The sequence below is a fragment of the Haliotis rufescens genome, unplaced genomic scaffold (assembly GCF_023055435.1).
Source record: "Haliotis rufescens isolate VD_foot unplaced genomic scaffold, xgHalRufe1.0.p SCAF_4, whole genome shotgun sequence".
Classification (NCBI taxonomy): domain Eukaryota; kingdom Metazoa; phylum Mollusca; class Gastropoda; order Lepetellida; family Haliotidae; genus Haliotis; species Haliotis rufescens.
The window spans coordinates 32,346,396-32,358,041 of record NW_025964112.1 but is presented as its reverse complement, the minus strand read 5'-3'; the positions used below and the strand labels follow the sequence as shown (position 1 = coordinate 32,358,041).

Sequence of the window (11,646 nt, the reverse complement as noted above, 5' to 3'; positions counted from 1 at the left end):
TATAGGTTTTCGAGCACAATCGGCGATGGTTTATAAAGGAGTTTAAATGTAATAGACGATTGTAAAGTCATGGCATATACACATTTTACAATCGGGAGAGTGAGAGAGTAAGAGACTTATTACTACCTGCACCGTTCACAGATGTGCCACCGTATGTATCCCGGGCCACTACCATATTTGGATATGTATCCAATGAAGCATAGCTTAAGAGAAAGACACATGTGCCTGTATTCATATATAAAAATTATTATACTCGTTTCAGCTCCTGCGTGAGGTAAGATGAATACATAGGCGTTTTTGTGTGTGTGTGTGCGTTGGGGTGTGGGGTGGGGGTGGGGGTGGGTGGGGTGGGGGGGGGGGGGGGGGGGGTGGGGGGGGGGGGGGGGGGGTGTAAATGGGTGACCTTTAAGATTGTGACTGAATCAATTAGCATAGGTGACTTTTCAAATATAGGACCCCCAGTATGTCACATGGTCCTCTAGCTTTGTAAAATATAATACGCGGACGGCGCGTTCGGTGTTCACGCTATCATCCACTGGTTTGCTTGTTACAGGCTTAAGTTTTGCACGCTGTTGGATATATGAAGCTGCGTTGTGGAAAGTTGTCACTCTGCTAAACGCGTTATGGGTAAGTATAATATATAGTTATAGCAGCCACTATAAGAAAACGCCAACCTCAGACAAATAGGCAGAAATGGATTCTGTACAAATAATGTCCTGCATGGGCCCGTTGCACAAAACAATCTTAGCGCTACGACTGTCGCAAGCCTATGTTAAAGTATGGGAGTTACGATCACCTTAGCGCTAAGATAGCTTTGTGTAACGGGGCCCAGGTTTGAGGATTATCCGTCAGCAGTTAGTTACAATTTTTAAACTGAATATGACCGTATTACTCCTTGCTCAAATCATACAGTTTCTTGTTTAACGCCACACTATTGAGTAAGTTAATTGGGTTTAAGCCGCTTAGAACAATGCGTATTTCAGTGATATGTACGGCGTGACAGCTTAATGCCGGAGGAAAGCCCAAAGTGATGCAGGTCCCTACTTTCCAATTGGTGAAACCCACGACTTCGGGTGTGGTGCTGACAAACCTAGAAACATAATCAGGGCGGACCGAGATTCGAACCCACTATCATAGGTTTCTGACACGTCTACAAGGAACCCAACAGTGCTCAACGAATTGCAGCGCCTTAGACGATTGGGCCACCCCTGCCTCCTTGAATGTTATTGAACGGGTGAACTCCAGAGTTAATACGTTTACGATTAACAATTGCTTATCCGAGTTGCATGTGTGTTGCTGTTCACGAAAAAGTTTAATGTTGCACTCATGACAGGGATTTATCTGAGTATTCCACTGTAGTCTACGCCAAATGTTGCTTTAAATGTTCAAACTGAAAATAAAATATCCAAGTTCAGGTTATCATTATTATAATTAATGTTTTAGCTTTGCAGAGATGACTGAAAGCCGGATCATACTTCGTTGTACATTATTGTATTGAATATTGTATTAACATTTCTCTCAATTAAAGAAACGAACGGAATATTAAAATACCTCTGAATTGAAAATATGAAAATAGTCTATTACTTAATTGTTATTTTTTATGTTTGTTTTTAAATGCGTGATTAGTATGCTTAAAAGCAAGAGGGATGCGCCAGGCTGTACATAAAACACTACATGCTGTTGACGGAAATGGAAGGGTTGAGTGACTGAGTAGTAGTATTGAAAAATCTGACTTGAAACCTTATTTGAAAGTTGAATACCAGATTTCTGCAAACCCTAAAAGGACCCCACACTACCAATAACCACAATGATTTCTCCCTACGTAAAAAGCCTTCCTCTAATGACAGAAGATCTGTTTCCAAGTTTCACGTGTTTGCATGTACCGGGTGGGAAACAAACTACATGGTCATCATGTTACAAGGTGGGTCGTTGTATATTATCAGAAACTAGTTACACTAGATGGAATTACAGATTAATATATGGTAGAATTAAGTAAGTGTGCCGTCATGCACATTGCATCATTCCTTGATGATGTTAGCGTAATCCCATTAACGCCAGAGAAAGGACACTGTAGTACGTAGTACGAAATTGGTGATTATAAATGTGTTACTTGTAAATAACCAGGTTATGACAGTATGTTACTGGACTAATGTGGTAATTCTGACTTGTGTTTGTAGCCATTCATATTTTTCATGCGTCCATTTTGACGTGTAGCGTTTGTGACATGCAACACCTAGGACACACCAGTTCTCACCCCATGTAACTGAACTACTGTTCAAAGCGCAGCTAGTGCTGGTCGTAAGAGCCGATGGAATGGATGGGTGGTAATGCTCAGAAATTTGGTGTATTGCATGTCATTGCATCCCGAGACATGGATTGTTGCTCACAATATCAATCTCTGGATTGTCTGGTCCAAACTTATTTACAGGCTGCTGTCATATAGATGGCAAATTGCTGCGTACAATTTTCAACAACAAACAAACCTGATTCCCTTCAAGTATTTCATATGACAAGCATGGGATTAGGAACAGTTTTTGCCTTATAATCCCCACATCGCTATAACAATAAGTGAATGTTGTTTTATACTGCTTTGCATAAATGAATCTGTGGATGGCTTAGTAGTGACTGATAACATGTAGAGAAAAGCATATAATCTGGGGTAGCAAACCTGTTTGGGCCACGTGTCTGCAGAAGTAATTGCAGAAGTCTGCAGAAGTTGTTTGAAGTATTTGATGTAATATATAATTACAGGTATGATGAAAATACACACCTGCATTGTGCGGGCAGTTAGTATCACACTGACCCGTGAACTGGCCACAGGTCAGACAGGAGCTGACAAAGCTCTACTTAGCAAGCTAAGGAAGAAGACAGGATTTCCATTCATCAGCTGTAAGAAGGCCCTTGACCAGTTTGATGGCGACTTAGAGCTGGTTAGTACTGGCTTACAAGTATGTTCGATTGTTTTAGATTATTCTCTGAATGCTCAATGTGAGAATTAGATTCTTGCTACTTAAGGTTCTCTATGTCCTTTTGTCAAACTTTTTATCAAATACACAATTATCATAAATAACTTTTCAACTAGGACCAGGTATGGTCATATGACCGGGGGGATGGGTGGCCCAGCTAAGGTGCCACAAATTGCTGTGCAGAGTTGCATCCCTTGGGCATGACAGGAATATTTTGTTGTAGGTTTGAATCCCGGTTTGCTCCGATTATGTTTCAAGGTTTGTCAGCACCATCCCCGTGCCTGTTGGTTTCACCAAAGTGGTAAATGTCTGCAATCTGCATCACTTCAGGCTTCCCTCCCACATTATGTTGACATGACATGATGTAACTGGCAAATTCACTTACTTACTCACTCATATGACCCTCTTTAAGTATTGATTGCACTTCAATATAGCATACTGTTATTTTGCAGATGTAATATGTAAGTGTGAACAAAAGTGAAACTAAGTGTTAAAAAAATAGATTACAAATAAAACAACCCAATGTTTTTGGACCATGTTAATTATCCTTCATCTGACAATTCAGCAAAATTCCAATTGCGATTGATATAAATTGAAAGCCTGATTTATTTCAAGTTGTGCATAGTAAAACTGTGAAATTTAAGTTTTTGCATTTCTAATAACAGGCAGAAAAATGGCTGCAGGAACAGGCACAGAAGGAAGGATGGGCAAAGGCTACCAAGTTACAGAATCGGCCAATGTCACAGGGTCTGGTTGGTGTGGTGGGGGATCAGCAGACAGCCACTATGGTGGAGGTAGGTGAGCAGCAGACAGCCACTATGGTGGGGGTAGGTGAGCAGCAGACGGCCACTATGTTCGGTGTAGGTGAGCAGCAGACAGCCACTATGTTCGAGGTAGGTGAGCAGCAGACAGCCACTATGGTGGAGGTAGGTGAGCAGCAGACAGCCACTATGTTCGAGGTAGGTGAGCAGCAGACAGCTACTATGTTCGGTGTAGGTGAGCAGCAGACAGCCACTATGTTCGAGGTAGGTGAGCAGCAGACAGCCACTATGGTGGAGGTAGGTGAGCAGCAGACAGCCACTATGGTGGGGGTAGGTGAGCAGCAGACAGCCACTATGGTGGAGGTAGGTGAGCAGCAGACAGCCACTATGGTGGAGGTAGGTGAGCAGCAGACAGCCACTATGGTGGAGGTAGGTGAGCAGCAGACAGCCACTACGGTGGAGGTAGGTGAACAGCAGACAGCCACCACGATGGAGGTAGGTGAGCAGCAGACAGCCACTATGGTGGAGGTAGGTGAGCAGCAGACAGCCACTATGGTGGAGGTAGGTGAGCAGCAGACGGCCACCACGGTGGAGGTAGGTGAGCAGCAGACAGCCACTATGGTGGAGGTAGGTTAGCAGCAGACAGCCACTATGGTGGAGGTAGGTTAGCAGCAGACGGCCACTATGGTGGAGGTAGGTGAGCAGCAGACAGCCACTATGGTGGAGGTAGGTGAGCAGCAGACAGCCACTATGGTGGAGGTAGGTGAGCAGCAGACGGCCACTATGGTGGAGGTAGGTTAGCAGCAGACGGCCACTATGGTGGAGGTAGGTTAGCAGCAGACAGCCACTATGATGGAGGTAGGTGAGCAGCAGACGGCCACTACGGTGGAGGTAGGTGAGCAGCAGACAGCCACTATGGTGGAGGTAGGTGAGCAGCAGACAGCCACTGTGGTGGAGGTAGGTTAGCAGCAGACGGCCACTATGGTGGAGGTAGGTTAGCAGCAGACAGCCACTATGGTGGAGGTAGGTTAGCAGCAGACGGCCACCACGGTGGAGGTAGGTGAGCAGCAGACAGCCACTATGGTGGAGGTAGGTGAGCAGCAGACAGTTGGTGTGGTGGGGGACCAGCAGACAGCCACTATGGTGGAGGTAGGTTAGCAGCAGACAGCCACTATGGTGGAGGTAGGTGAGCAGCAGACGGCCACCACGGTGGAGGTAGGTGAGCAGCAGACAGCCACTATGGTGGAGATAGGTGAGCAGCAGACAGTTGGTGTGGTGGGGGACCAGCAGACAGCCACTATGGTGGAGGTAGGCTAGCAGCAGACAGCCACTATGGTGGAGGTAGGTGAGCAGCAGACGGCCACCACGGTGGAGGTAGGTGAGCAGCAGACAGCCACTATTGTGGAGGTAGGTGAGCAGCAGACAGCCACTATGGTGGAGGTAGGTGAGCAGCAGACAGCCACTATGGTGGAGGTAGGTGAGCAGCAGACGGCCACTATGGTGGAGGTAGGTTAGCAGCAGACAGCCACTATGGTGGAGGTAGGTGAGAAGCTTTATAAACAATTATATTGTTAAGAGTTATATTATGTAAATCTGAACTGAGCATTGGCTGTGACCTGTCATTTAGAAATAGATGTGCAGCTATTATTCCATATGAATACAAAGTTCAGATTATGTGGAAGCTGTCATATTGATATTGGTTTGCAACATCTGAGAGCTGCTGAATCTCAGTGTCACAGGTTTCTGTACTTCCATTGCATCTGATGGAGAACATTAAATGATTGTAAAGGGACAGGGTTTATGATTTAACATTCTTAGCAAAGCCATATTTCAAGAATATTTGTTTGTTTGGTATGTTCTAGGTGAATTGTGAGACCGACTTTGTGGCTCGGAATGAAAAGTTTGTGAAGCTGGTATCAAGTCTAGCCCTGGCCTGTCAAGAACACTTCCTCAGCCAGCCAGACAGGAAGGTAGTATTGTACCATGTCCTCGTGTCAGACAGATCTTCACCTCTTGTCTCACAAAATAATAGTTCAAGAACTATGACAAAATATATTGACATTTTCTTGCATTTAATAAAGTGATAATAGTGTTCACAGTGTCCTTTGTGACTTTGCAGGTAAGCATGGATGGCACAGCTCTCCGAGATCTCCAGGCAGGAGAGGGTCAGACTCTGGCTGATCTGGTTGCCCTTGAGGTGGGCAGTGTCGGAGAAAACATGTCCCTGCGTAGAGCTGTTCACCTTCGGGCTGCAGACAACAACTTCCTGTCATCCTTCGTCCATGTGTCAGGTGACCTGTGAATCTCTGGGTTAGGATAGGTCTTCAGCAACCCATGCTTGCCGTACAAGGCGACTATGCTTGTCGTAAGAGGCCACTAATGTGATCGTGTGGTCAAATTTGCTGACCTGGTTGATGCATGTCATTGTACACCAATTACGTAGAGTGATGCTCATGATGTCAATCACTGAATTGTCTGGTTTAGATTTGATTATTTACAGACCTCCGTCATATAGCTGGAATATTGCTGAGTGCAGCGTTAAACAACAAACAAACCATGTGTCAGGTGTGTAGGGGCCATGGTGACAATGTCTCCATATTCGGTATGCTATCATGGTTGGATCCGAGATCTTATAGACAACAGACTGTGCCATATGTTGTCCTGTGCCCCCCCTGTAACAGAGTTATCTCAACGGTACACAAGTCACTGTATCCGGGCCAACCGTGAGTGAGGTGCTACATAATGCTACTATTTCTGGGAGTTACATGAACTTTCATGTCAATAATGTCATTTGTGAGCGAGGATATCTCTCACAAGCACTCACAGGTACTACCTGTGGGTTTCACCAAAATGGTAAAGGTCTAAGACCTGGGTCCACTTGTACAAAGCGATCTTTGCATTACAATTATTGTAAATCCCTAAGATCACGATCTTAGGCTTTGGCTTATTCGCCATCCTCTTGCACAAAGTGATTGTAGGCTAAGATCATTGCAAGCTACAATCGAAACTTACAATTGGTCCGGACCAATCTTAAGTAGCTAAGATCGTTGTAGTCCCTGAATAAACTTGACAAAATGGCATGCAAGACTTGGTTTGTTTCACACAAATTATCTGCTTTATGTTCAAATGTTGCCTCTTTATTTTGTTAAACTTTATGATTTGAATCGACACTTCAACAACATGAAGAAAACACCAGAAATATCGTTAATTGCGATAGTTAACCAAATTACTATCGAGTCGATAGCTGATTGTACTATTCCAACCTGACTCAATGCTGAAAGAAGAGTGAAACAACATACCTTTTTGCTAATCAAGGGAAGGATAAAAACCTAAGTAGTCAGCAAGCGATTTGTAACGTCTGCGACCTTTTGGATAAATCAACGGCAGCCAATCTTAGTTTATACTCTAGATGGGAGTGGTTTCCCTTTGTATAAGCCCGTAGAGTACAATCTACCATACCCAGTGTATTAATGTTGTAGAATCGCTGAGCTCACGTATATTTCTTTTGGGTCACATTAGTGTCAGTTATTTTGTCTTTTGTTTATCTTTAAATTAATCTACAAATAACTAGAAGTTGAAGAGCAAAATCATACACGTTTAAATCTAAAATCGAGTTGGACGGGGACGAGTGGTATTAATATCTGAATTTAAAAGAAAAAAAATACAAGCATTCATCAAACAAGCAAATACACATGATGAGACATTTGAAATTTTTTAAAAATAATTATCAATATAATTAATACCTAGTGACTATATATTAAACTGCTTTCTCAAAACATTATTCAGTATTCTTACTTCCCGTCCATGCATTCTTGAAATTCTCCGTCTTTCTGTTTTTTAAAGGTAGTCACAACATCCTTTGTTATAAGCAATGAAATGAAAACATGAAGGATATATTTAGGATTTTACGAAAAGCTCCCCCAAATAGATGAAGATCATACATTTACGTGGTATGTTAGGACATATTATTATTTATCTTATTTTTCATAATAATTATGTCTCTAAATAATGTATTCATATTTCAATATTTTTAATAAAACATGAGTAGGTATTTTTCTAGTTGCAATGCAAAACAATTCCTAAAATCACGACAGTATTAATGCCGACAAAAATATGTGCCATCATTCTAGTAATCGTTTGCTTAAAATAATTGGGACTTTTCTTAAAACTGTGCTATGGAGGGAGATACGTGTTGTGTGTCGGTACCAGTTCCACTTACTGTATGCGCAGCAAGCTATGCGCGTTTGCCGAAAACTGTAGACAGGAGTCGATTTTACGATAATTGTACCTCCACCGTTGAAGATTTCAATCGTAGCTAAGATCGCGATCTTAAGTCCAAGCCGTCTTACAATCGTGCTAAGATCGGTTTGTGCAAGTGGAATAAGACAATTGTATGGTGATTGTTAAGTTGATTCCAGGCGCCTGAGATCAATTGTATGTAAGATTTTTTGTGCAAGTGGGCCTGCATCACTTTGGACTTTCCTCCCACATTGATGACATAACTGGAATACTATTAAAAAGCAGCGTTAAAACCCAACTCACTCACCCACTCATAACATTAAGTCTAATAAGACAATACAGGCAATAATAGAAATTAAATATGTCTCGGCACCCACTGTTGATCATGGTAAGGCCCCGAATTGTTACACTAAGATAATGGGATGATGCCTAGACATATTTTATATCTTAAATATATGCCAGGTAGCAACAGATCAGAGAAAAGTCTGTGTGAATACTATCTTATCTAAGATCAAGATGACATCTCAAGATTTAGACTTTTTCTTGGAAAATGATATTTTTGATAAACCTCAGAACAAAATAATTCTAGTTTTAAAATGGTTTTCATCTAGGCGAGATGAATGGTAAAGCTATCTGTTGCCAAGAAGTCAAAGTCCGAAATTAACATGAATCAACTAGTCTAAAGATAGATTTTACGGACTTGTGAAAATAAAAGTTTAATATTATTCACTCCCACTATTTTTTACAAATCCATGTTGTCCTTGTAGGCCCAGATATCAACACAAACAGTGAATGTAAGTTGGGCAAGTTTGGAAGCTTGTTGGAGCTGCAAGACCTGCCAGTAGAGTCAGAGGACACTCGAGACTCTTCAAGTTCTTCTGACTCTGACTCTGACTCTGACTCCTCAAGTGAGGAGGAAGAGGCTCCCCTGACCCGTGAGGAGGCATGTCGGCAGCTGGGCCAGCATGTGGTGGGCATGAACCCCAGACACATCGGCAAGGAAGAGGATGAACCCAGCAAGAGCAAAGATGAGGAAGACAAACTGATCTTCCAGGAGTTCTTGATGAACCCAAGCTTGTCTGTGAAGGACATGTTAAAGAAGAATCATTTAGCTGTGAAGGAGTTTGTGAGGTTTGAGTGTGGTGAGGACTTGGGAGAAGACACCAGCTGAAGATGGGATTGTAGTCATATTCAGTGTACATAATCACTGCACAGTAGTACTGTTGTAATGTGTTGAATGTCCAGTGTGTGCTGAGACTGTAATCAGATTTTGTAGATTGTATGACCAAATGTATACCATACTTGGAATTGGTATTGATATTGTTAACTCTTTTGATGACAATGTGACAATATTTTCGATAATTTTTCAATTAAACGATACTTGCACCATTAATGCTGATAGGCAGTAAGTTGTTATGCAGCTCCATATCTTTTTATTTTTTGCCATACTAAAATCTGTAATGTTTACATATCTCGAGAATCAGGTGATTGGGCATTTTCTACACTTCCACTGAAACCTGTGAAGATATGAGGGTTTATATACTTTTGGAAAAAAAATTCCAGTTCACCAAAGAAAATAACATGAAAGTAAGGTTGCCATGGATTTTTCAGAGTCATGCGGGATAATCACATGTACAAACACTGTGTTATCATTCAAGCCAAACACAGAGTAAATAGTTGAAGTGTTTTAACCATGAAAAGCAACTTTGTCGACCACACATTGTAAATGTTTATGCCACATCTTTCTGAAAATGAGCTGTTGTGTGCAGTTGGAATGCTTGAAACCGGAATTGCATACAATGTTCATCTAAAGCCATACAGGGACCAACCACCTTCTGGATGCCCATTAGTAACTTCATGTCGGCAAGATAATCACATCCGTCTGGTTCACCTGCGACGTCAGTATCAAACTGCAACTTTGACAGCCCGCAGCATCCTCAGCTCCTGTCCGATTAGTGCAGACTCTGGCAATCGATTACAAGAGCCATAACATCTGACCGCCCAATCGAGCTGTATGCCAATTTTGCTGCCACGTCATTGAACTCTATGCCTGGAATGATCAAGAGAATGTGAGGCTCAGGTAACAGAACTGAGGATAATCCTCTTCAGAGATGAGTCAGGCTTCATCTTGACAACAGTGATGGTTGTGTTTATTGACGTCGGATGGAACATTACACCGACCCATGGATATTACATCACTTTACAGCAGAACAATGCACGCCCTCACCTGGCATGTGTGGTCACATACTTCACTGGACAATAGGACATCCCATCACTCCCTTGGCCTGATGTTTCGCCAGATCTGTCGCCAACTGAACATGTGTGGGATGAAAGGAAAAGTTGTTTACGCTGAATTCCAAACCAACAGGTGATGTCCAGCTGCGACAGATATGGAAGACATCCATAAGCCTACCTCAACCACCTTGTGTTGTCAGTGAGGTGCTGTTGACAAATACCGAATATTGACCCCCACACCACTTTCAGCCTGAGATGATGTTTACGGAGGACATGTGTTGACACTGTAAATGATGAATTCATGTTTTATGGACATCAAAATATTGTTCTGTTGCAAACCTGTTCTTTGTTTGCGTATGTTTATTATTTCCCATGATGGTCAGTGATGGTGTTTTTTCCCTGCTGGTATTTGATTCCGGCTGTGTCTCAGAGAAGATGGAAACCATGCAGGAACCCTGGTGACCACGTCTTAGTTGAAGGGGAGCTAGGCTAGGGCCTATTGACAGTCCTTGAAAATTTGAATAACTAAAATCATTAAAGCAGTGTCTTCTTGCCAGAGTGAGATTTGAGGATGTAGTTGTTGTTACAAGGGATTGTCTAAACGACATGTGGATAACTTGTTTCCACAACGCACATTCTGCACAGTGAAATGAGTTCGCCGATTACATTGATCATAAGAGATCATTGATTACATTAATCATAGTACATTCTGTTTACCAATAAACAGATAAGCTTTAGTTAAGTGAGCTTAGTTCAGTTTTTGACTATATATGATGGAAATATTGTGACCTCATATCAGTTGCAGAATGGCAAGTGCACCGTTAGATGTCAAGTTCATTTAACCACAAAGAGGATGCATCCTTTTCCTTCAAGGTTTTATAACTGGAATACTAGTGTCAAATCAAATTCACTCACTCCTCTAACTTAGGTCATCGACTGCTAGAGCATGACAGCTGTTTGTTTGACGCCTCACTCGGCAACAGTCCAGTTATATTACCGCAGTCTATAAATAATCCAGTGAATGACATGAGCATTGATCAATGCAAATGGGATACGATGACATGCATCAACCAAGTCAGCGAGTCTGACCACCCATCCCATGGGTTGCTGAAGACCAATTCTTACCCCGATCGAGATTCACAGGCGGAGAGCCTGATAGTAGATGGAGTGAGTCAGTGTTGTTTTTCAGCACAATCAGCAGCCGGTAAATCTGATAAGATCTGGTCCTGGCAAGCCAGTGTTTAATGACAGGGGCAACGACCACCTTGACAGGTCACACATTGCTCATCCCCAACAGTAGGCTCCTAGGACAAGAACAGCCTCATGCCATTTCTAGGGGCGGCCATTCGGTCAAAAAATACAAGTTGAAAAAGAACAAAAGTACGCAATTAAGGTCAAATATTATGAATAAAGAACTAAATGTTACTACTAAAGGTCAAAATACA

At 42.4% G+C, this 11,646-nt stretch overlaps 1 protein-coding gene across 4 annotated transcripts; it reads left to right on the top strand.

Moving 5' to 3' along the window:
• Positions 1–388: 388 nt before the first annotated feature.
• On the top strand, positions 389–10,938 carry LOC124149518 (elongation factor Ts, mitochondrial-like). 4 transcript variants are annotated; one of them, XM_048382073.1, is made up of 6 exons: positions 389–627; positions 2,752–2,948; positions 3,632–3,760; positions 5,590–5,697; positions 5,847–6,018; positions 8,734–10,938. In XM_048382073.1, exons 1-6 carry the CDS (start codon positions 624–626, stop codon positions 9,135–9,137), a joined length of 1,014 nt encoding a protein of 337 aa, XP_048238030.1. In that variant the 5' UTR covers positions 389–623; the 3' UTR covers positions 9,138–10,938. The 4 variants fall into 4 exon arrangements, with proteins under 4 accessions (XP_048238030.1, XP_048238029.1, XP_046377113.2 ...); XM_048382072.1 differs by lacking the exon at positions 389–627 and adding an exon at positions 680–1,921; XM_046521157.2 differs by lacking the exon at positions 389–627 and adding an exon at positions 683–1,921 and having other exon boundaries at positions 2,752–2,930.
• Positions 10,939–11,646: the final 708 nt, after the last annotated feature.